This window comes from Colias philodice, chromosome 1 (genome assembly GCF_061535455.1).
Source record: "Colias philodice isolate Cphi_HAF_F1 chromosome 1, ilColPhil1 Martin Lab GWU primary, whole genome shotgun sequence".
In the NCBI taxonomy this organism is placed as follows: Eukaryota; Metazoa; Arthropoda; class Insecta; order Lepidoptera; family Pieridae; genus Colias; species Colias philodice.
In genome coordinates, this window is record NC_143086.1 from 6,918,350 (window position 1) to 6,943,898 (window position 25,549).

A 25,549-nucleotide genomic window follows, 5' to 3' on the forward strand; every position below is an offset into this window, starting at 1 on the left:
CCTTAGCATAAGAGAATTCATAAAATACATAAAAACAATCATTCTATGGATTACATTTCTATTGATTATCTGGACATAATGCAACCCATATAGCATTTTAATGGCTTGAAAAAAAAACACAGAATTGCTTATAAGCAGTTATAATAATTTAAAATACCTCTAATACATTTAATATTTTTAGAATATGAATGCTCGATTTGATTCCTTAAATACTATTAAGACTAATAAATATAAATATTAAAAATTCAAAAATTAACATACAATAATAACTGAAAACTTACGTTTGACGGACTAATAAACATCAATACATTTATGATCATTAATAATAACATAATTCAGTCATAACGTAATTATATATATATATATATATATATATATATATATATATATATATATATATATTATAGTATATTATTATGTCTATATTTTACATTATACTATTAATATTGTATTTATTTTCTTTTCTTCAATTAAAAATATATTATGACGAATAATTGCTCTCGGGGCTCACTGAAAATCGGTTTTATTGAGATTACTACTACCTATTACAATCAAATCTAATAAATAAAAATATCATTTAGTTTCTCTAAAATACTAAAGACCAGATTCACAACTTGCTGATAGTCACTGATAACTCTTTTTACCGTATAATTTCAAATATTATCATTTAAACTCACAGATAATCTACCCAGAACTTATCTAGGAGTTGTGAAACCGGTAAGATTACTTAAAAATAAAAAAAAGATCTAAAAATGTGCGATACGTAATTGAATAACGTGTAGACTACAATTCAAATGGGTCAGGCATTACCGCCAGATATAAGCCCCTTTCTTACAAAAATATATAATTTAACAACGATCAATGTGTGTTTATTCACACGAAAAATCATTAGGAAAAATACAGCTTCGATACAATTAAAATAGTGGTGATAGGTGAGCCACTTATAGTCGATGATTAGGAAAAATCAAATGTCGTCAAATTACAGTCCTGTTGCCACATTAGCTTTCATTGCGATTATTATAATTATTTTATTAGAGGGATCAAGTTGTTAAAATGTCTTCCAGGTTTATGCAAAATGGTGAAGAATATAAACATATCATAGTTCTGTATTATCTTAAATAATCAATTGACATTTTAAGTCGCTTCCACAGCTTTAATTGTATCAAAGGTAACTCTTCCCATTTTAAATTATTAACATTGATAAAAATATGTTACGTTACAAGTATTATATTCTACTAGTGCCTCAATTGACAATAATTATATGTTAAAAACATTTAAATAAATCTTCTAAAACTATGATATATTCTGTTAAATTGCTTTTTGTAGCTTTGGATAAATCAAAGTTAATTAATTTAAACAATAGCAACTGTAGATCTACTATATGTTCTAACCCTATTAAAGACAACTAACACGTATAAAAATAAACGAGATTTCATTAATTACAACCCTACAAGAAAATCCTTATAAAAAATATTAAAAAATAGAGTAAATACTGAATAAACTCTATTAAATGCTCTGCATATATTTGGTACATTAAATGCTCGACACCGTTCTATAATAATTATAACAATAACACCTTCACAATATATTAGAAATTTAAAATTTGAGCAAACTGTTGATGTACTACGCACTAATAGTTAAATTGTTCGTCTAGAAACAATCACTAGATATAAGTAAGTAAGTACTTGACGCCTTTAAGCGGCAAGTCAAAGAGATTACAATATATTTCTACTAATAAAGTATCCACTTTATTTCAATAACTTTTTTTGTATTTTTATATATTTTTCGTTTCTAAATAGATAAAATCTCAAAGTCTAAAAGCCATGGCGAATTACGTTAAATAGACAAATAGTTCAAATATAGCACGATTAAAAGTTATCGGAGTCAGTTCGTATAGCGTTCGTCACATTTCACTACGCCCACTAGACTTTGGTTCTGAATTGTCTTTTTTATTGCGTCTATTCCTTCGATGTTTGCTGTTAGACAGTATTTCGTAAGCTTGCTGTATTTCCATGAATTTCTCTTGGGCCGCCCGTCTATGAAGCTCATCTTTCACTTTGTCTGGATGATTCTCACGAGACAATTTTCTCCATGTGGATGTTATTTCCTGCTGGGTTGCATCTGGACCTAAACCAAGGACCTGAAAACATACAAGTCATTAAATAATTTAACCCATTTGTCATGATATAGAGAAACACATTGAAAATGCATTAGTAAATTCGCAAACGTCTATTTTTAAAACAATATTTCTAAATGTCGCTATAGCCAATAAATGAAATAAGCGCTGCTCTGTGCAAGTGTTCTTAAGGCTAATTCTCCCTTATTTTTAGTTTTGATTTTAGTTTTTGCTATTTTGATATCAGCAAATCAATCTCTTATTGAAATAAATTTCAAATACATGGTAACCATTCATGATGATCACAATTTTATAATATGATAGTTTGGACGTGGACATTATACGTTTCGATCACATATTGACATATTGAAACAAAACAGCAGTTTCAAACCTTTGCAAAGCAGTATAGATACAAAATAATAAATAAAATTGATGTTTGTTATGCCCAATATATAGATTTTTTTAAACATTCATGTGACCATATCTATATCTATACTAATCTATACTAATATTATAAAGCTGACGAGTTTGTTTGTTTGTTTGTTTGAACGAGCTAATCTCAGGAACTACTGGTCCGATTTGAAAAAGACTTTCAGTGTTAGATAGCCCATTCATCGAGGAAGGCTATAGGCTATATATTATCACGCTAAGACCAACAGGAGTGAAGCCACGCGGGTAAAACCGCGAAGCGCAGCTGTGAGCAAGTGTTCAATAAGACAAATTAATAATAATCCCAAAAATGTGTGATTTTAGACTGAAGACTGATCAAGAAAGCTCTTCGCAAATGCCTTATTCCTAAATAAATAATTAAATAGTAATAAAATTACCCAAAATTGTAATTCATCCAAAACCATCTCATATTTCATTTCATAATAATTTAAATGTTTAATTTATAAAACTGTCCATGTTTTTATAACAATATTATTCATCAAAAACATACAAAAATCCATCAATAAAATAATATAGTAAACATTACAAATAACATTTGCTTAGCTGGCTGTTATACTTTACATGTTTTGCTTATTAAAATAAACGCAATATAATAAATGTAAATAGTTAAATACATGTGAGGAATTTCATTTCTTATACATTACTAGGTTTCCGACCGCGGCTTCGCCGGCGCAGTCAAAGAAAAACCCGCATAGTTCCCGTTCCCGTGGGATTTCCGGGATTGCGTCATTTTCCCGGGATACAAAGTTGCCTATGTCTTTTCTCGGGTACCTATCAAAATATCTCCATACCAAATTTCATGAAAATTGGTTCAGTAGTTTAGGCGTGATTGAGTAACAGACAGACAGACAGATAGTTACTTTCGCATTTATAATATTAGTATGGATTATGCACAAGGGCACGGTAACTAGTTATAACATATTCGCTGCTTGCTCCAGCTTTGCAATAATTTACTTGAAATACTAAAGCCTATTGCTGGTTAAGATATAGCTTTTTAGTAGGTAGTGAAAGATTTTTGTCATCCGTTCAGTATATTTTTTATGATCAACAGAGAAGCAATCGACTACTATCTCGCCTGCAAGAAACTGAAAATGGAGTATAAGATGGAGCGTGCTTCCCGAGAAATCATTGCATATACTTTAACACACATTTTCACTTGTAATATTAGTTTAGATAGATAAGTCGCAAATGCAGTTTCTAATCACATCAAATCAAATAAATCTTTATTTATGAATTTATACATGTTTTTTTTAACAATGGATTGAGGTTCAGCCCCCCTTGCTAGGTTATACGTGTGTTAAGAGGGCTTGAGTGACAAAAAATCAATACAAATATTTTAGACGTACCTTATAGGCATTCTGTTCACCGTGGGGATCGGATAGATCTATGATTTGTTTCCACACCTCATACCAGCCGTGATGCTGCGCGTATTGATATGTATCCAAAAGGCATTGTTTTACATCCAACCACCTACAAATAGATTTGTTTTTAAGAAACAAACAAAGATCTGGCTATAATTCGACATTAAATGTATCTAATAAAATACAAACCAGCAGTTTATTTTATTTTACATTTACAAAACATAGACATTCAATCCAAAAGCCTTTAATTTTTACTAAACAAAATAACAACATTGCTGAAGTCTTTAGTCCTTTAAAGTATATACTAACCCACAAAAATCACATAAACTATACACATTTGAGTATGAACTTACCACGGACTTGTGAAGAAATGATGCAGTGCCTCATAAATGGGTACTTCGTCACCTTCACTGTCCGTTATGGTGCCGTGGAAGTACAAGTAGCCGCACCACAGAGATAGGTACAAACACGCGCAGACACCCAACACTATAGCCCGTCTGCAAATATCCCTTGATTAGATTGTAGTTTACCATAAGAGAGAATCAAGTTTTATGGACATTATAAGTTTTCTATTATATATTTGTAAAGTACTCTAATATTTTTGTGTCAATCAATAATTCAAGTTTTATTTCCCTTTCTGTATTGATAATTGTGTATAAAAATTAAACTGCAAAGATTTATCTTCTATTCCCTGTGTATTGAGCCGTTTTCTAGTAGTCCCTGGACAAATGTTACCCCTCGACAAATGATAAAAATATAAATAAAACCAGAGTATAAACATTACCTTGCAATATTATGCCGTTTACGGGGAGTCCTTCTCCATTCCTTGGAAAATGTGTCAAAGGCGAGTGCTGAAGTGACAACCATTGCAGTGAACCAGACCGTTTCATCATAGATATAATATCTTACGGGATATGCTGCAAATGCTGCTAACAGTGGCCACTTCAGACCGCCTTGTTCACGACCAATATTACCTACTGTCCATACACCTAGAAAAGCAAAGCACATTCCATACTAAAATACCAAAGAAATAATAATCAAACATAACTAAACACTGATAAACATAATTTATGGTATTTTTGGAAAATTTTTAAGGATAATAATAAACTGATTATGTCACAAAATAGTCAAGTTTGTCTATTTCTTTAAGAGTTTACATTTAATTCCCTAAAAAAGAATAATTATAATATTATACAAACTTACCAAGAGCAACAACAACAGGAACAAGCAAATTGAGATATCGGAGATTCAACCCCCAAAATTCATCAGGTGGTACAGCTAACATCATCATCTGGCCCCAAGAGTATCCAACCATCAACATTGTAGTGAAACGATTCATTGAAAATGGAGGCTGTGTGACAGAATTCAACAATTACTCTCAATACAATATTGTTTATAAAGCATGCATATGCAAACATTGGTAGATACAATGCGTAATATACAATTCCTGAAATATTGAATTTGTAAATAATTATTTTTAAATATTAAGGAGATTAGTTTTGTGCAATAACTACATTGTGAATGTGCTAAAAGTGATATTTATTGCAATCATAGACCTACATTTATAAATAAGAGTGAGTAACAAAAATTGTATTGCATCTTGAGGAATTGTATGTAAAACACATTATATTTTGAAATGCATTATTCATGCATTTACAAATGAGTGCAACAAAGTTGATTAGATCTAGTGAAAACAAAATGTTATATGAGATGAAGATTTCCTTTTGAGAATTAATGATATATGTATTTCTATCTAAAATACCCAACATGTCAAAAATAAACACTATTTATCCAAAGTATAAAATATCTTTTTACTTTCTTCTTTCATTCTCTATAATAAAGATATGTCAGCATAATGTTCAAGAATGATGATAATTATTAAAAATGTAGATCTCCATCTTCATTTTCAAAAAAATATTAAAAAAATTGAATTAATGTATGAGATGTATTAGATTCAACATAAATTATAGTATACCATACTGTAAGTCAATGAATGATATGCCAAATATTAGTATAAAATCATTAACAATACCTTAACCAAAAGCTCCCCATCTCCACAATGTCTGTTGTAAAGATGAAAAATAAATTAAAGATTCCATTGTGCAAAGAAATTGTTAATTGAAACGATAAAAGTATGCCTAAAGAAATACATAAATAAAATATCATTTAGAAGGAGATTGAATTAATAATATAACAAATAGCACGAGAACTTGGGATGTATTATAAAATAGCAATGTCTCTAGGTAACTACTTTTTCTCTTGAAATGAAGTTTATTGTTAAAGTTGACCTTTGATTTATATTTGCATTACTTGCAACAATAAAGGCATACAAATAGTCTTTCAAAGAGACTACCTTGATCTTCCCATTCACAGACCTGAACTTACATTTACAAAGCATCATATATGCATTTGCCATGCCATAGTTAAGATTCAATCTAGAAAAGTATAAGATTTCTTTGGAGCAGTATGAATTGTAATAATAATTACCTAGAATTGTATATTGTTACTCAATGAACCACATTTTATAAAAAGCATTGAGATAATTCTTGTTAGATAAACAAAAAATAAGACAAATAGAAGTGTTCATCTTTAAGAAATATGCAGACAATATAGAACACAATTTTGTCTAACTATTTTCCCATAGAATCAAATATTTATTGAAATGATCATATCACTACATAGTATAAAACAAAGTCGCTTTCCCTGTCCCTATGTCCCCATGTCCCTATGTCCCTTTGTACGCTTAAATCTTTGAAACTACGCAACGGATTTTGATGCGGTTTTTTTTAATAGATAGAGTGATTCTAGAGGAAGGTTTATATGTATAATAATATCCATTAAATAGTGGAGAAGTACTGTTATTTTTGAGGTTTCTAATGTGATGTCGTAAAAAATTACATTTTTTCCGCTTACATTGCAAACGCAGGCTGAACCCTACGAGTTTTATCAAAATAATGTACTAAGTATTATACACATTGAAAAGGTCTACAGAAAAGTTCGAGTTTTTCTGTAGTGTATTTAGTATCAGCATTGCACCCGTGCGAAGCCGGGGTGGGTCGCTAGTACTACATATAAAAAATACAAAGCATGTTAATACTGTGCTTTTACATAAGCTATCTATTTCATGTGCTTCTCTTTTCGGAGAAAAATATATGTGTTAAAAATAGAATCCAACAGAACCACAACCACAGTATTTAATATTAAGAAGTAGGTCTATAAATAATGATCTATTAAACTTACCTTTTTGTTGCGTTGCATTCTGTTGATTAGTTCTTGGATATACAGAGGATCTTCATTGGCATCTCTCACATAACGCGGTATACGAAATACTTCCCCTAGCCATCCAATACCAAACCCACCCAGGGTTGACCACCATACAAAAGCATGTCTATCGCGACGGAGATAGAAATGATGCAGGCCAAGTATACCCCCAAATAACCAGAACACGTAAGCCCAAACCATCGACTTACGACCAGAAGCTGGATAAACTACTTTAGCAGTCATCGTAGTTACTTTCAGAGGACAAATTTAAATGACGCCCATATACCGCAACAAACTGTAATTGTGTATAAAATAAAATCTTAATAGTTATTTATGAAATAAATTCTTTATAATTTTCCAAATTATCAATACTCTTCTTTATATTAATATAACTTACGTGCGTTTTCCCAATCGACACGAAATTTAAAAAGCAGAAGATGCACATAAAACACACACGTCATATATGTCAAAACTCATATGTCAATATGATCATCGATCCTAGACGAACGCAAACCTGCGCAACAAGTGCGCAACTATTCGGCAAAGTGCAAATCGTTCCATGAATGACTGGGTTTCGTTAAGAGTTTAAGGAAATTTTAAATAATATAATAATTAATTTATAAAATTTATGCTATTTATGGATATAATTGTAACAAAACGACAAACGATATTTATATCGAAATTAATTTTTACTCACTTTACTATTAATAGAGAGAAAAACTCAAACGAGGCCAATAACAACCTACATAATTATATTCATTATTATATTATGCTGTAGATTATCTTTATACATAAAATAAAATACAATTTATTTTTATAGGATATTGGTTTTTAGGTATTTAATCCTGATAAGTTGTAACAAAAAATATTTAAAATATGATTTTCCTAAACAAACAGGCTGCCACGGGTGTGATAAATACATACTTATAATTTATATTGAATCCTTTCTTGTCATTTAACCATGAAACCCTAAAAAAATGCATAATAAACAGTTCTATGACAACTGCGTAGATGCGCAAACCAAGACGTGTACCTACTCCTTTTTACAAAATCTCTCATTGTATTGAAACGATGGAATGCCTTGAATATTTCGATCATTGATAACAACTAAAAATTACTAGATTTTCAGGTTCGTTTATAATAATAGGTAATAGTAAGTAATTTATAAATAAGACCAACATTCAAATTCATTTATCTATACTAATATTATATAGCTGAAGAGTTTGTTTGTTTGTTTGATTGTTTGTTTGAACGCACTAATCTCGGGAACTACTGGTCCGATTTGAAAAATTCTTTCGGTGTTAATGGGCTATCCATTTATCGAGGAAGGCTATATCATCACGCCAAGACCAACAGGAGCGGAGCAATGCGGGTGAAACCGCAGAAAACAGCTAGTAAGGAATAAAATTAGTAATAATTTTATAATCTTAATGTTTTTTTTATATAGATTTACTAATTATTTTAAGTCTATGTGAAAATTAAATTACAATGTATACAATATACATGGATTTTTGTAGCAATGTTTGTTCAAGAACCACACTGAATAAAACTTTTTAAGAAATGAAAAAATTTTATATGGTATCATCAAAACCCGGAAGTACACACATTAAGTGTCTATGACAGTCTATGATAAATCGGAAGCTCTTACAACGTCAATCGTTAATCGAAGTTTTTTTCGTGCAGTACAGTAAAAATACGTCAATCAATCAAATGGTTTAATATATATTTTTTTATTTTTCTACCTTCTTCTATATTATATTTACATATTTCCCTTTCCGAAAATTAATATGGCTGCATCGTTTTCTTATTTCTAAAATATACTAACAATAATAGGACAGTGCGTTAGTGTATATGTATACAAAACTCATAATCATGTTGTCCCGTAAAATTTATTAATTGCTTTAACAAGGCGATAATAATATATTAAAAATTGTTCAACTTGTAAACATGAATTTCGAAGACAGTTCGAGTAGTGGCTATGTCACGGCGGAAACCATATACGGCACCCATGAAGACTCACACGTAGTGATGTCGGAGAAGGTACAGACCCTGGCTGGAAGTATTTACCAAGAGTTTGAACGTATGATAGCGCGCTACGATGAAGATGTAGTGAAAACATTGATGCCGTTGCTGGTTAACGTTCTGGAGTGTTTAGATTCTGCCTACCAAACCAACCAGGAGCATGAAGTGGAACTGGAATTATTGCGGGAAGACAACGAACAACTGGTCACGCAATATGAACGCGAGAAGGCGGCGAGGAAGCATGCGGAACAGAAGGTGAGCAGTTAAAAATATTTTTGTAGTCTTAGACATTCACTTAGCTTCCTTTGTTGCATATAACAAGGTCATTATTTATTCTGAATTCTGTTTTCGTAACAGTTTACTATTTATTTAATTAAACTGTGTCTTTATTTTTACTATTATGATATCACCTCATGTATAAAATGTGTCTCCCATTCTGTTATCTTAATTTCAAGGTAAGGTAGTAAGGCATTACATTAACATTCTTGCATAATTAGGTTGGCTTTTAACCTACCATCTTGATATGTCAAAAACATATTTATAAAATAAATAATACCTATGTGGGCCTGTATTAATGTATTAAAAATGGTTTAATTTCAAGGTTTTTAACTCCTGTCAAGTTGATATTGTTTATTGATTTCATAAAACATAACAACTTTTTAAAAATATTATTTCACCATATTAAAACAATTTCTAATACATATTATAGATATTATAATCATTTCATTCATGAAAAACCACAAAACGGTAATTAAGTAAGAAATTTGGTTGGTTAATATTTTAGTTGAGGTACTCTTGAGTGAGACAAAACTTGCTATTACACAATAAACATTATACCTACTCAATAGAATGCTTCCAAAAATGCATTATGACATCTTTATAAAGTCATTACTGACCAAATGAATAAACAATGATCTCACCTTATGCAAAAGATAAACATGTAATATAATTCACCTAAGTTTTATATTTAAAATTATACTTAAAATATCACCTTTGTTGGATCTAATAAGAATATTTTTTGTTTCACACTTATATTTTATTTTAATTTTAAATTTACAATATATAAATAAAATATGAAAAACTTGGTATCTATAACATTTCTTTTATATCACGAAATAAACATCAATATATTAGCGTTTATATGAAAATATTATTTAAAGTGAATTCCGCCTACTCAAATCGTTACTACTTAACAATTTGAGTAGGCGGGATACTGAAGATGTGAGATTAATGTATATTTTTGTTATTGTGTGTATTTCTTGTTTAACACATTCAACTAATTAAGTTTACAAATTTAAGTATATAATATCTTTAAAGTAGTTCATGTTAAAATGCAATGTTAGGTAATACTAATGATAACGATAGAATTACTCTCTTCATTCAGAAATCTTCATAGTTAAAATAGTCATATATGCTTCATAGTTTAAATATTGATCTTTGGTTATATCATAAACAGTTACTTGAAGCTGAAGATCACTATGAAGGCGAGAGAAAAGATCTTACGGGCAGACTTGAGGCACTCGACAGTATTGTCCGGATGCTTGAGTTGAAGCATAAGAATTCTCTGGACCACGCCAGCAGGTTGGAAGAGCGGGAAAATGAATTGAAAAAGGTATATTAATAAAAATTAGCTTTAACCAACTAGATTTTGAAGTATGAGATGCAATCAAACAATGCAGGAGTATGCAAAAAAGTATTGCTATACCTCTGAAGTATTTCTGGCTTGTAGCCAACAGAGCTCTATGATGTTTTAGTCTAGATTGATGTATTCAACATCTATAGCAGTGAATATATTAAAGATTAAAGTTTTGTTTTTGTTGTTTCATAGTTATCCGACAAAATTTAAATATACAGCTTCTACCATTCATGTTTCATATTCACTTATGTATCATAATTTTATAGGAAGAAAAATTCTACTGAAAGTCAATCATGATAAAGGATCACATAATTTAATACTTTTTATTCATGTATAGATAATTTAATAAAATCCTTTACATCTAGGAATATGCCAAACTGCATGAACGCTACACTGAGCTTTTCAAGACGCATATGGATTACATGGAGCGAACCAAACTCCTGCTAAGCACCGCAAGTGATCGCAGCGAAGTTCGTGGTAGGCTTGGCCTAAATCCTGTTGGGAGGTCTAGTGGTGAGCGATCATGCTACATGCTTTATGTTTTTCTCCTTCTACATAGTATCTATATGAAATCTTTGGCTCTTGAAGCACCCCATACATAATTATCACAATCTTTATACTTGATTCTTTATGGCTGTTTATTTGTTCAATCAATTGTATTATTTTGTTTATAGTTAAGTGTTTATATTAAATGTGTATTCGGTGTTGGTTTCAATTTGAATTTTAAAATACTTTACTATTTCCAAATCTGATGTCATAACTGCTTTAACATGATCTTAGCTTAAGCTTATTCTTAGATTGTTTGTATAATTTATCTGTCGGGGTTTAGGAATAGTTTGATTTTTTTTCGAATTTATATTTAGTATCTTGTTTAAATTATTTGGTTCAACACATTTTTTACGTGTTTAAGTCCTTCTTATTAGCTATTAAAGATATGATTTTTGTTCAGGTCCTATTTCGTTTGGGTTTGCTTCTCTCGAAGGTTCTGTGAATGTTGTTGAGCAGACGGAGAGCATTCCTGGCAGTCCAGTGAGTCTCTCGTCGTCACCATCGTCACCACCTATCGGTATGGCATGATTCTATCTTTTCTTTTATTGAAGTGAAACTTCTTTATCGGGGTTGGACAAAAATTTAGTGTAACATTTTTGCGTTACGTCGTACGCGTGACATTTTTGCGTTACGCCGTACTCGTGACATTTTTAAGGTCATAAAGAAGTTTCACTTCTTACGTGTGTACTCTAGTACACGTATACATTTTTTTTTATTGTAAGTATATCTGTTACATATTATGTTTTATTTTACTTAGTAGATGCGGTGTTGGCCTCTTCGTGTTTTTTTAAGAAGCATGAAATCTATCTATGCTTATAAATTTGTGGTAATTGAGAAAAGAAAATAAAATGTTTTGATTTGAAAAGACAAAAAAATACATAACTATACTTTTAAATATTTGAATACTATGACTAATACTATAACTTATTTGTATTTTAATAACAGCGATCTTATCTCATGATCTTGTTTATAAACAATCGTAATAATATCAAGCATGATTCAAAATGATTGTCTCCTTATTACATTCTACTTTTCATAATCTTTATAAAAAATTATGAACGGCGCTTCGTCAAAAGCGAAGATATGATGCGCCCATCAATGAAAACTATTGAATATTTGATATACTTTTGGTCCTGGATTTTGTATTTTCTGTACTTACATTAAATTTTGTTATTGAATAAACAACTGACACATTTTTTATAATTAACTATTATTGTGGCTGTAATAGAAGTGCAAGGGTCGGCGTAAGTAAAAGTGTAAATAATAAATACCCCGGGATACATCGCCCATTTTTGCAAGTGATTACTATCAAGCTAATTTTTCGTGAGTAGCTTTATTTTGATGAGATGCCCAATAATTTCATGTACGAAACTCTCGATTGTGGTAGCTACCAGAGGAAACAAGGATAAAATATTTTGATTTGATGGTTCTCAAATATTAATTACTAACTGAATGTTTTTTTTTGTTCAATCTCAAGATAATTATCTAAATTATTCGAAAAAATATTTGTCCTACAAAATCTATGGTTTGATCAAAGAGTCCCCCTTTCCAATGTGTATCGATAACGAAGTCATCATAAATGATTACTAACCAGCTGATTTTTTTATTTTCACTTATTTAATACTTATATAATTCAACAGACATATTGTCCTACAAATTGCGTAATAAATATTTGAGAACCGTCAAATCAAAAATTTTTATCCTTGTTATCTCTGTAAGCTACCACAATCGAGAGTTTCGTACATGAAATTATTGGGCATCTCATCAAAATAAAGCTACTCACGAAAAATTAGCTTGATAGTAATCACTTGCAAAAATGGGCGATGTATCCCGGACTATAATATATATGAAAAAATATGTCAAGTGGGCTGTTGAATGCCACCGATGGCTGAGGACGGCCGCCTATTTTGCGTCGACCCGAAAATTTAATCAATATTACATTGGAGATAAAAATAAGTCTAGAATATAAACGAATCAGAGGAGTACAGAGTATTTTTGAACCTCTATTTAATCAATAATAATTAGTAAGAAATTGCCGACACATACGTAAATCGTCACAGGCTAATTAACTGTCGATTTATATGAATTTACGCAAATATTGTGTAAAATTATGTATTAAATTTAGGTTTAAGGGTGCTTTTCAACCAATATGTGGGAGGATGTGTAGCGAGAAATGTGTTTGTAATTAACTACTCATCCTCCCACATTATTGCTAGAAAAGCACTACTAAGTCATTATTACGTGACTACTAAGTCATAGTAGTTAAATAGTTGTACGAAGACGCCAATATATAATTAATATATTTTTGGTTTGGTTATAGGCTCTGAATTAGCGGCAGTAACAACGGTTGAGCGGGCTCACCAAACTGACCCTATAACGCAGCAGAGTCAGGTGATATAACTTTAATAAAAAAAAATATATATTTACAGCTTTCTTTTATTTTTTTTATGTAGCAGTTATGTTATGTGTCGTTGCAGAAGTCTGGGTCGGGCAGGTTTCTGATAAATTTACGTAAAAACGTGTATAATAAGGCTATCAGGCAGATTATTAGCAAGCGGTGAAACCGCACTCAATATTAGAAACAAGATTTTTTGAAATAGTGTTTGTATATTTGAAAGGGCAATGTTTGCCATTTTGGAAGGAAGTGATTTCTGTTTTAACCACAAGGCCGGTTTGAAAATTCATTAGACAACTTATAAACTAGTCACTGTCTATTTTTTATACGACAAACCGTCGACATTTCATTTTTTTAAATTTAAATTCTCGTTTTAATATTCATGCTGTATGATAAAAAAAATTAACAAGTCTTCAATTTGTTCATGTCAGCCAAATGTGTATCCTTTTTATATCCAAAAATTGTTCTTGATAAGAATGATTGTTTTCAAACTACATCCTGCTAAAACTTAACAGAGATTGTGGATTATTATATATTTAACTGACAATAATAGGCAGATGTTACGTACTACTTTATTGATAAAATCCCTATAACGGTAAGAATATACAGAAATAACTTCTTGTGCTGCTTCCAAGCACGATTGCAGCCGTCCTCTCTGCACTCACAGGACGAGGAATAGTGCAAATTACTGAATTTCGATTGCACACATTTAAGTGGTTCCGTGTATATGTACGCACATTCTCGTATCACCGTCATGTCTTGGTCTTCTGTGAAATATTGCACCTGTGACAATAATCGACAAACCGGGGCCAAACCAACTCTGCTCGAATTACAATCCCTCAAGTATCTTCTATTTAAATTGTTCGAAAGACACTCCAGGTTATACGTAGTCGAACACTGGTAACATTTCAGCGTTACAACTTGCTTACACATCGCTAATAATAATACTATCAATGCAGATGCGAAATTAAAAACAGAACATCTCATTTTATTTACACGTTGGCTATATGACGTGACGTTTGACAATTGACAGTTATGTTTTCTTAATTTGAATTGATCTAATTAGCGATGGAACGAAATAGGTTTTAATGTAACTCGAGAGCTTCCTATTATGTAATTTTTTTGTGGACTGCTTCGTACTTATTTTTTGTTCATATTTACCTGTGTTTAACTTCAATGTTTAAAATACTTTTATCGAATGCCATTTTTTGGTGTGCTTTATCGATGTCGGCTCTCATGCATTTCCTACTCCTATCTAAGCTTTTCTTATTCTTTGATTTATATCTTACTTCCTAACCGTTATTCTTTTCTAACATTGTTGATACTTTCAGGCCACATCCCCAGTGGCGCCGCCAAGTACCAACACGGGCAAGTCGCAGACCAAGAGCGAGAGACGTTGCGGCAACACGCTGTACCAAGAGCTGGCGTTCCACGATACGGACGCTACTATGGTAGACGGTGATGATGGTGGTGATATAACTGGTAGGTGTCATCACCAGTTCTGGGGAATGATGAATTTTATGGGCCCTCTTCACAATGGGCAGCGTTGGCCCAAGAAATGTTCGTCGATGTTTGCTGCGGCGATTATGAATAAACATCTACAATGTCGGCCGATCATTTAGGCTCTCCACATTCGTGATTGCCTCTACTCGCCCAACGCTGTCCACTATGATAAAATCTATATCAGAATACTGTCAGCACGCGAAGGTCTCATGAAAATCGGTTCAGCTATTGTAAAGACTACGACAGCGAAACAGACACAATATTCTTAAAGATAAATTTGTTATAAATGTTTGACAAAAAATGTTCTTGTTTTGCTAAATCTCTTGAAATTATCAATATGTACCATATTTTCCTATTTATAGAACTCTTATTTATTTTTGGTATTCATGATAGTTAATTAATTCGCCGACAAGGTTAATTATTTCTATGTTACTTAGAAACTGAATGTCAAAAAATAATACAAGATTGAATATATTTAGCTCATGCTTCTAATTTAGAAAACGATTTACATATTAGAATTTATAATTATATTAATATAATATTATTTTGCATACATTAGGCAGCTGGGTCCACCCGGGAGAATACGCGTCGTCAGGTAATGCATGCTTTTATAAACCGAATCTATTATTCATGAATCATTAAGCCAATTATCATATCATATGTTATTCGAGTATTTTTTTGCGTGATTGCTTATTTCATATGTTTTTTACACAAGCAATTGTTTGCGTGCTAATAATTTACATTTAATTGGCAATTCATCACAATACAATTTTGTAATTTCACCAAGACGTTAGTTATTGTGAATTTTGAAACAAATGTAATGTACCTATCAGCATGTTTTCTTCGCATACATTTTGTATAGAAACAAAAAAAGTCGGGACGTAAAGTTGTTGCTTAGCTTTTTATACTAACTTTTGAATGCATTTTATTGGAATGATTTCTAAAGACGAGTTTTCGTGCTTTTAAAGTTCAATGAATAAAATATGAGACATAGATAAATTAATTAATATTTTCTTGTACTTTTGTATTGAATATCTTGATGTTTTGAATAATATTATGATGTGCCCGGCTATGTTATCTAATGCTGTTTGTTCTATTTACATGCGTTCTAACAATACGTTGCAACAACACATTGCAGTTAACGATAATTATTTCGGTGAGTAATATTGTTTATTTAATATTTGGGGATATACTAACATACATAACAACTCTTATTATTCTTTTATTAGATTCGGTAATACGGTCGATTAATTAATGTTTATGATCATGATAGTAAATATTTTGCTATTTTGTAGAACAATAGCTTTACATACATTTTGTGTTCATTAAATTATACATGATTAGTTTCATTCATCGCTTGGCTATCGTTAAATGTGTAACGATGTCATTTATAACATAATTTTCCCATTATTTTCATGTAGAGCTAATATAGAAAACATTAAACATCATCTTAATACTATTATAAAGGCGAAAGTTTGTTTGGATGTATGGATGTATGGATGTTTGTTACTCTTTCACGTAAAAACTACTGAACCGATTACAATGAAATTTAGCACACATATAGAGGGTAACTTGGATTAACACATAGGATAGGTTTTATCCCGGAAATCCCACGGGAACGGGAACTATGCGGGTTTTCCTTTGAAAACGCGGGCGAAGCCGCGGGCGGAAATCTAGTTAATCATAATTTCCTTAACTGGTTCAATTTTGTTTATTTGTAAAGTTATTTTAATTTGTATTTGATACAGCTTAATAGTAATAATAACAATATTAAAGCGCTTTAAATATTTCGGTTGTTATATTTCTTTCTTAAAAATAACTTAATAACGAAATTGATTTTTTACACATTAGTGGTCATAAACACCCATTTACTATGTTAATAATTAATAGATAAAATAACAACTTTGACATTTGAATTAAAAAGTATAATATTTATGCACATACAAATGTATTTTAATTTAAATTTTATTAACAGGAATGGGCAAGGAAGTGGAAAATCTTATCCTGGAGAACAACGAACTTTTGGCCACCAAGTGAGTATGATATTATCACACAGAAAGTCATTGTTTATTGAAGCTCATAAATTCGTATTTATTAATGTTTAAAGATAACGTTATTAATTGCGAACGGATACGTTGCCTTTAAATTAATTCATAAAATATGTATTCATTAAATATTCACTATTAATGAGACACTTGGAGACCTTTAGAAAATGTTAGCTAGAAATACTATTGAAAATATTTTCATAAATAGACGTGCTTAGAATTAAGCTTTAGACTCAAACTTTTATAAATCCAATTTTACTTCTTTTAAAAGCGCTTTTGAATCGTTAAATTTTTTCACCTATTTTAAGTATAAGCGGGTTATGTTAACTAAATGTACTTAAAGTAATATTGAAATGACATTTTAATTTATAATCTAATTATAATGTAATTTATTTGTTACATAATACATGTGTTTAACGAAATTTAAGACTATCTAGACTGATCCATCCATCGTCTACTTTTTTTAAATAAATAAAACTATTTTTTCATGTTAATAGAAACGCGTTGAACGTGGTTAAAGACGATCTAATAGTGAAAGTGGACGAATTGACCGGCGAACAAGAGATACTAAGAGAAGAAGTAGCTAACCTCAGCTCGGCTCGAGAGAAACTCAGGGAACGGGTCACGCAATTGGAGGAGGAGCTTAGACATTTGAAGGTAATAAAAATACTATTTTTAAATGTATTTTGTTGCAAATTAAAATTGATGTTTCGATATGTAGACCTATAGGAACATCGCGTAGCAAAATTATATAATAGTGAAGTCCAATTGAAACTATGAGGCAGATGTATGATGATCGCCTGTTTGCCGAACAGTGGTAGGTCAGCCTCCTGTTTACTGCCTGACCATGACATTTTTTGTACAAAAATTATGAAGGATACTTGTCTAGTACTTTCCGCTTGTGACTTCGCCCGCGTAGTCAAAGAAAAACGCGCATAGTTCCCGTTACCGTGGGATTTTCTGAACCTATAATATTCTCTTTCTTAGGTCTCAAGTTATCTCTGTACCAAACATCCTTATCGATTCAGTTACTTTCGCATTTATAATATTAAGTTAGAATCTTTCTAGCATAGCTAAGACCACATTAGATTAATTGCAACTATTTATAATACTGGAATGGTTGATCATGATGATGTATGATACAATAATATAAATTACAGGAGACAATGAGCTCGAACGCCGGCGGTGGGGATAACGAAGATGAAGCCGATGTGCCGATGGCGCAGCGGAGGAAGTTCACGCGCGTCGAAATGGCCAGAGTGCTTATGGAACGGAATCAGTATAAGGTAAAAGCTTAAAGGGCTATATAATAAATTATTTATTTATATTTTAAGAGAATCTACAGCTGTATTCTGAAAATAGTTACACGATACAATCACAAATTAGCCATTTAGAGAGGTTAGAATAACAATATGTAACAATTACAAATGTGAGCAATTACGCACACGAATCAAATTCCTATTATATAACTAGTGGTCCGCCCCCGCTTCGCCCGTGGTACCTACATGTTTAAACTATCCTATCTCTCAAGTTGGATCGAACTGCACATGGTGTGCGAATTTTATTATAATCGGTTAGGAGTCCATTGAGGACAAACATTGTGTTACGAGATTTATATAATATATTAAGATTATTTATTTATGTTTTTTTACGAGAATCTACAGCTGTATTCTGAAAATAGTTACACGATACAATCACAAATTAGCCATTTAGAGAGGTTAGATTAACAATACGTAACAATTACAAATGTGAGCAATTACGCACACGAATCAAATTCCTATTAAATAATTATGTGGACCTGGAAGATAGGACTTTGGGAAATTTTAAAAAGTATAGCTTAAACTTTCTTTAAGTTTCCGAATTGTCGCCTACGCAGTAAATACATTAAGAGCTAGCGCGCACGAGCAACTTTGTCTCCGCAACTATTTTGTCTCCGCAACTATTTTGTCTCTCCATCCATGGGCTAGTATGAAAGTGCGCGCACGTAGCGACGCAACTCCCCATACAAATTGATGGGAAAGACAAAATAGTTGCGGAGACAAAGTTGCTCGTGCGCGCTAGCTCTAAATTGACAACCTTTGGCTTTTAACAAACATTCTTTATGGATCTGTTTTTGAAGAAGTATTCTGTTAACATTCCCATAGGGCATAGATCAAAAGAATCAATAATACAATGTGGATACATTATCCAATATGTTTCATGTATAAGAAAGAAAGAAAGAAAGAAAAACGTTTATTTAATGCCACATAGCCTCACACGTACATAATTCAAAGCAATTTATACAATACTTATATGCTACAATACTACTACAATACTTACTTACTACAATACTTAAAAATACACATTGAAGTGTGTAGTCTGTGAAGCATGATGCCATTAAAAGGGGAAATCACTCGGTGAACATCTGTGACGTAAACAAAAAAACGTCACAGCACTGATTTTCAGTGAGCCCCGAGAGCAATAATTCGTCATAATATATTTTAATTAAAGAAAAGAAAATAAATACAATATTAATAGTATAATGTAAAATATAGACATAATAATATACTATAATATATATACACACATACACGTATTATAATATATTACATATAAAAGAATTTAATGCATAATACATTAAGTAGAACCACTAAACAGGATTAGGTAAATTGGTAAATAAATATATAAATAAAACAAAGCAATGAAAGTTAAAAAGGATTCTGCTACAATAGGTATATAAACTGACAACCGTGGACGTGAACCCAAGGAAAGCATGTTTCGACGAGTGAAGGGCACCATCCTAGCTTAAAAGTGATATAACGAACATGTTTCAAATCTTATCATAGAGCTGTCGAAATAATAAAATAATAATAATAAATATTATAGGACATTATTACACAAATCGACCTAGTCCCACAGTAAGCTCAATTAAGGCTTGTGTTGTGGGTACAAGGCGACGATAAATATAATATCTAATAAATGCATATATAGATAATAACACCCAGACCCAAGAACAAATAATTGAGTTCATCACACAAATATTTGCCCTGACCGGGGATCGAACCTGGGACCGTCGGCTCAGTAGGCAGTTACTTTACCACTGCGCCAACCGCGTCGTCAAATGATACGATTACCTTGATTTTTGCTGTTATTCATATGTAGCATATATTTTATATCTAAAAATATCCTTGTTTAATTACAGGAACGTTTCATGGAGCTTCAAGACGCTGTCCGCTGGACGGAAATGGTGCGCGCGAGTCGTGTTGAGTCCACCATGGATAAGAAGAGCAAGCAGAGTATCTGGACTTTTTTCAGTAAACTCTTTAGGTAATTAAATTATTAATTATTAGTATATAATATATATAGTATATAATTATTTTATTTTTGAACTAGCTGTCCCGGCAAACGTTGTTCTGCCTTCCTCTTATATTAAGGGTATGAAAAATAGATGTTTTCCAACTATTACTATTACACTACTATAAGAACTACCCGATATGCACACGAAATTTCATGAGAATCGGTAAAGCCGTTTCGGAGGAGTTTAACTATAAACATTCCGACACGAGAATTTTATATATAAGAAGTTACTATTAAATTATTTGACTACTTTCAGTAGGTCAAAATTGGACAATTTTTCTTCGTGTCACAGATACGAGATATGTACATACTGTATAGCGTTGAAATATACGGTAGTCGGTAGATACAATATTTCCATTGTAATAAGAAAGATATTATGTATCATTGTGATTAAAGTCTTTAAGAGATAAGTAATTATATTATACGTACGGATACGCGACTCACGGAACATATTTTCATAGCGCTGTTTATGGAATGTTCATCCTAAGGAATCTTCCAGAATGCTTTGTTACAAATTTTAAAATTGTAGCAATATGAATAGCTTCAGATTGATTTGCTTTGCGAAATGTATATCATGTTAATTTTGAAAGACTGCCACAATATTTATTTATAATTTTTTAGTGTCAAAATATACTACTGACGGATTTTAGTCCCAATAATATAAAAATTTATTAAATGTATGTTAAATGAGTAAGTAAAAACTACTGGATGGATGAAATCTAATATTCATTTTAATATAATATAACATTTATTTTATTTGCTAGTGAAGTTGCGATTGTTGTAATATTTTTGTTTGCGTGCTTGCGTAATATGCGATGTCGTTTAAAAATATAATTAGTCTCCCTTAACTTATAAAAACCATGAGGACACAGTTTAATCACTGTGTCTCTGCAATGGAAACATTTATTCATTTATTTGATATGTAAATTAATTTAAATTCTATGTGTATGATAATAATGAATGTGTCACAAAACAATTACACTGATATTTTATCATAAATTCCAATTAAAGCAAACTAAGGCAAATTTCTTCAAAAGTGGTTATCACTTGTACTTATTATTATTATAATATAGTAATTAATACATTGGCGATATGTAATATGAAGCTTTTGCGAATAAAAATCTCATATAGTTGTGTAATGTTCAATTTAAGGTCGTATTTCATATGAATCTAAAAATGACACAATACTTTTGGTCTACAAATCTAAATTACTTTATTTGCTAAACATAGTTAAATAGATGATAGATACAAGATATAATCCATACTAATATTATAAATGCGAAAGTAACTCTGTCTGTCTGTCTTTTATTCAATCACGCCTAAACTACTGAACCAATTTGCATGAAATTTGGTATGGAGATATTTTGATACCCGAGAAAGGACATACCTTTTATTGCGAAATATGTACCACGGGCGAAGCCGGGGCGGACCTCTAGCATTATATATGTAACATAATACACGCTCGTAAGTTGAGCGTGCAAAAATGTGTACATTAGATTATATAATTACATATATTATACTCAACCGATTTTGCTATGTTATTACTGACTCACTGTTAAATTACTTTGTATTGGACTCACAACAAAAAATACTAAATTTATTATTATAAAATCTTTATAAATAGCTTTCAATTTTAATACCCTTGAATAGTTTCAAATTATCGCATCAAATAATTGCAAGTCAAAAGCAATTTTAATCTGCTCTGAAAATGTGTGTTAAGGTAGTCGTTTGGAAAATTTTTGTGACCTTGTGTACGTCCGTTGGAATTGAAATGCTAAGCTTACAACTTGCGATTTTATACGCTAATAATATGAATTTATATTATTGTCTGAGATAATATTTGCTTCGCGTTGTATGTCATATGCTATACTTTTCATAGATTGTGATGATTTATAATCGCCTAAAACCATCAGAAGAAAACATTTGACTACGCTGGCGATGCCGCTGCTGGATGGCTACTTTTACTGATATTATAAATGTGAATGTGTGTTTGTTTGTCGCAACAGAGCGATTTTATTATATGTTTTTTGTGTCTGTAGTTAGGAGGTAACAGCTACAGAATATGCTATTAGCGGATACGGATAGTATATCTCTCCCTCTTCAGTTTTTTTCCGTCCACTGGCCCATAGGCACAGCTGGCACATAGGCCTCTTCTAAGCCACGCCATTGAGCTCAATCTTAGCCTTAATTTAGTAAAACCTGCATATATCGTCGCATAGTGTAATAGAGTCACGTCATGGAGTAAGGCGACGAGTTTGGTCTGTCTGAGTGGTGAATCTTGCCGAAGAAGTTTCACTTTTGACACGTGTGCTCGTCGCTTGAATTTTTTTAATAGATAGAGCGATTGAAGGAAGTTTTTTTAGTATATAATTTATTAAGTTTTAGATAAAGCGGAGCGAAGACGCGGGTGGAATACTAGTTTGTTAACAAGACCCTCAACTACGAGCAGAATGTCTAAGAACCTATAAAATTTGTACCTCAGCTATGTAACTACATTCAGCAAATAAAGACAATTTGAATTTGAATTTGAATTTGAAATTGACTTAATAATTTCAGCACGGAACGTCCCCAGAGACCGCTATCGACGCCGCACCTCAAGGCAGTGGCTGCTCCGTCACCGCCGCTGCGTCACTCGCGCACGCAAGCGGACTTTCTCGAGACGCAGCTGTCGGACCACCACCATAGGCGGCAAGAGAGGAGCGAGCAGTTTCGCCAGGTAAAAGAGGAAAAAAAATAAAAAATAGTGTGTATAACACGTTTCATCAAAGAAACGAATCTTCAATGGCGGCCAAAGCTGACACTGACATATGGTAGGGTCAGTAAAAAAGAATAATTTTATTAATTATTTCAAATTGTTTATTGACAAACTTCTTTGTTACGGTACTTGTGTATTTATATGAATTATCATATTTACGTATACAGAATGCAACAAAATCCCCATAATACTTGTAATGAGCCCATAAAACTGAACAACTTTTCCCAAAGAACATATTTTGTCAAATTCCAATAAAACATTATTTACTATCGCAAATACATAATTGTCATTGTAAATTTATGATAAAAACTATTATAGGGAAAATCAAATACATTTTAGTGATTTTAATTTTCCCTATTTTTTTGCATGCCGTACGGCCGTGTGTAAGCGAGAGGGAATGATAAGCGCCGCCATTTAAGATTCGTTTCTTTAATGAAATGCTCTTTACAAGTTTTTTTTTGTTATTTGTAGTGGTAGTTTATAGATTTTGTTACTTGCTAGTTAAAGGTTGTTGAAGTGAAACATTGTTCTAGTTACAATTAGATGTATGGAACACCATGTCTAATTGACCGCTAGCGTTTTGTTGCCTTTTTGAAGTTAGTACGTGTTGTTACTGTTATATTTTTTTTTTCCATTTTGTAGTTTGTAGTTAGAGTGTCATGTATCCGATTGTGCGGCAGTATTTTGAAGTTGATTACTATTACGGCAATGGATAAAAAAAATCATTTTAGGTAATGCCTTACACGTTAGTTTTTCTATTTAGGTTTCGTAATTCCGTAAAGAATTGCTATTGACTCTCAGTGAAACTTAATTTTCTAAGATAGAAATTAGGATTACCTCTTAACTTTATTTTTCTTTCTTCTATAATCTATAATTGACTCTTTGTTATGGTTGCTTTTGCACATGTATTATTAGCAATCCGTTTTTCTTATGATTATTTTTTAAATTATGTTTGACTTTATAGATTCAGCGATTTCGCAAAAATAAGTAAGCGAATGAAAAGCGAATTGTGAATTGTTTTATAGTCGAATAAGTATATCGTTGCACTTTTCACGCATTATCACCTTTATAATATGAAGCTTACATTAAATATTTAAGCTTTTGCTAACTAAATGCTTAATACTTTGTCTTTAAATGGGATAATGCTTTGGGGTTATTGGAAATATGGAATATTCCTAAGTAAATCAATCTGTAATATTGAAAAAGTGTGTTACTGTATACTCACAGTCACACAAGGTCAACAAGAAATTATTTTTTTATATTCTCCCACTGCATTATTACCGCTTTTTGTTTTTAGTAGTAACCATGTTTGCTTTTTCCTTTCCTAAATGTTAGTTCCTTTTTTCAGTTGAAACGATGATGTGTTTGCGACGAATTCGGGATTCAGTAAATAGTTAATGAATGAATGCTTGTAAATAGTTAATATATTTTTGTTATAGGAGTTTTCTATATTTTGTTATACGTGATTATTTTGTAAGATTATATTTAGTGGCAGGCACCCATGGTCTATGTTGTGATATTATGCTGTAATTGGTTAAAATAAAATGTTATTTTCTGTTAAAATGCTTTTAATTTAAACACTCATATTTTGCTAATTTTTTATAGCTTTTATGTATGTATTTGTTGATGCTTAAGTGTAGTGTGCACTTCATTGTTGATATTTTGCACCAGCCAAGGTTGAAAGTAATAAAATAATATGTTAATGTTTATTAAAATCGGTGAAATGGTTATCGTTACACGTACAGACATGAGAGATGAGTCATAATATAGTGTACATAAGTTTATGGCCATACCTACAATATACCTTGTATTATAAGTTAAATAAAACATCCGAAGATTACTGGTATGTATTTCTTTTTTCATATTAGTTGTTTCGTTTTGTATGAAATTATGGCGCTACTTTTAATTTCAATTTTTTATTAGATAAAGATCTAACGAAGTATTTTAATTACAATTATTTCAGTTTTTCAAATCTACTCTGTTCGTCTACGTTACCATAAAAATATTACATATTTATTACAAGACAAGGACAATTTTTTGATTGTAGGTATGAATTATTTGTAATGTTGGTAAATCATAATTTATAATTTGGCGACTAAATAAATATTTTTGAAGTACCA

The 25,549-nt window shown here is 31.3% G+C and overlaps 2 protein-coding genes across 8 annotated transcripts in view; one reads left to right on the top strand and one right to left on the bottom strand.

The window, feature by feature from the left end:
- Nucleotides 1-129: 129 nt before the first annotated feature.
- Nucleotides 130-7,702, bottom strand: wus (TM2 and DnaJ domain-containing protein wurst). The gene is made up of 7 exons (XM_089714401.1): nucleotides 7,586-7,702; nucleotides 7,168-7,483; nucleotides 5,131-5,278; nucleotides 4,712-4,916; nucleotides 4,281-4,424; nucleotides 3,913-4,036; nucleotides 130-2,140 (listed from the first exon to the last, which is right to left on the bottom strand). The coding sequence occupies exons 2-7, from the start codon at nucleotides 7,429-7,431 to the stop codon at nucleotides 1,904-1,906; spliced, it is 1,122 nt and encodes a 373-aa protein (XP_089570527.1). The 5' UTR covers nucleotides 7,432-7,483; nucleotides 7,586-7,702; the 3' UTR covers nucleotides 130-1,903.
- A 1,134-nt stretch (nucleotides 7,703-8,836) lies between these two features.
- syd (JNK-interacting protein syd) overlaps nucleotides 8,837-25,549 on the top strand; it is a 28,465-nt gene continuing 11,752 nt past the window's right edge. For 2 of the 7 annotated variants that reach the window (XM_089714142.1, XM_089714131.1), the window contains exons 1-13: nucleotides 8,837-9,465; nucleotides 10,667-10,822; nucleotides 11,212-11,359; nucleotides 11,796-11,912; nucleotides 13,716-13,786; nucleotides 15,122-15,272; nucleotides 15,853-15,888; nucleotides 16,432-16,449; nucleotides 17,269-17,326; nucleotides 17,836-17,995; nucleotides 18,499-18,624; nucleotides 20,520-20,644; nucleotides 23,231-23,390. In XM_089714142.1, coding sequence (XP_089570268.1) covers nucleotides 9,136-9,465; nucleotides 10,667-10,822; nucleotides 11,212-11,359; nucleotides 11,796-11,912; nucleotides 13,716-13,786; nucleotides 15,122-15,272; nucleotides 15,853-15,888; nucleotides 16,432-16,449; nucleotides 17,269-17,326; nucleotides 17,836-17,995; nucleotides 18,499-18,624; nucleotides 20,520-20,644; nucleotides 23,231-23,390 — 1,656 coding nt within the window. In that variant the 5' untranslated portion in view covers nucleotides 8,837-9,135. The remainder of the gene's footprint in view (nucleotides 9,466-10,666; nucleotides 10,823-11,211; nucleotides 11,360-11,795; nucleotides 11,913-13,715; nucleotides 13,787-15,121; nucleotides 15,273-15,852; nucleotides 15,889-16,431; nucleotides 16,450-17,268; nucleotides 17,327-17,835; nucleotides 17,996-18,498; nucleotides 18,625-20,519; nucleotides 20,645-23,230; nucleotides 23,391-25,549) is intronic. The other 5 variants (XM_089714071.1, XM_089714115.1, XM_089714107.1 and 2 more) reach the window with 3 other exon arrangements.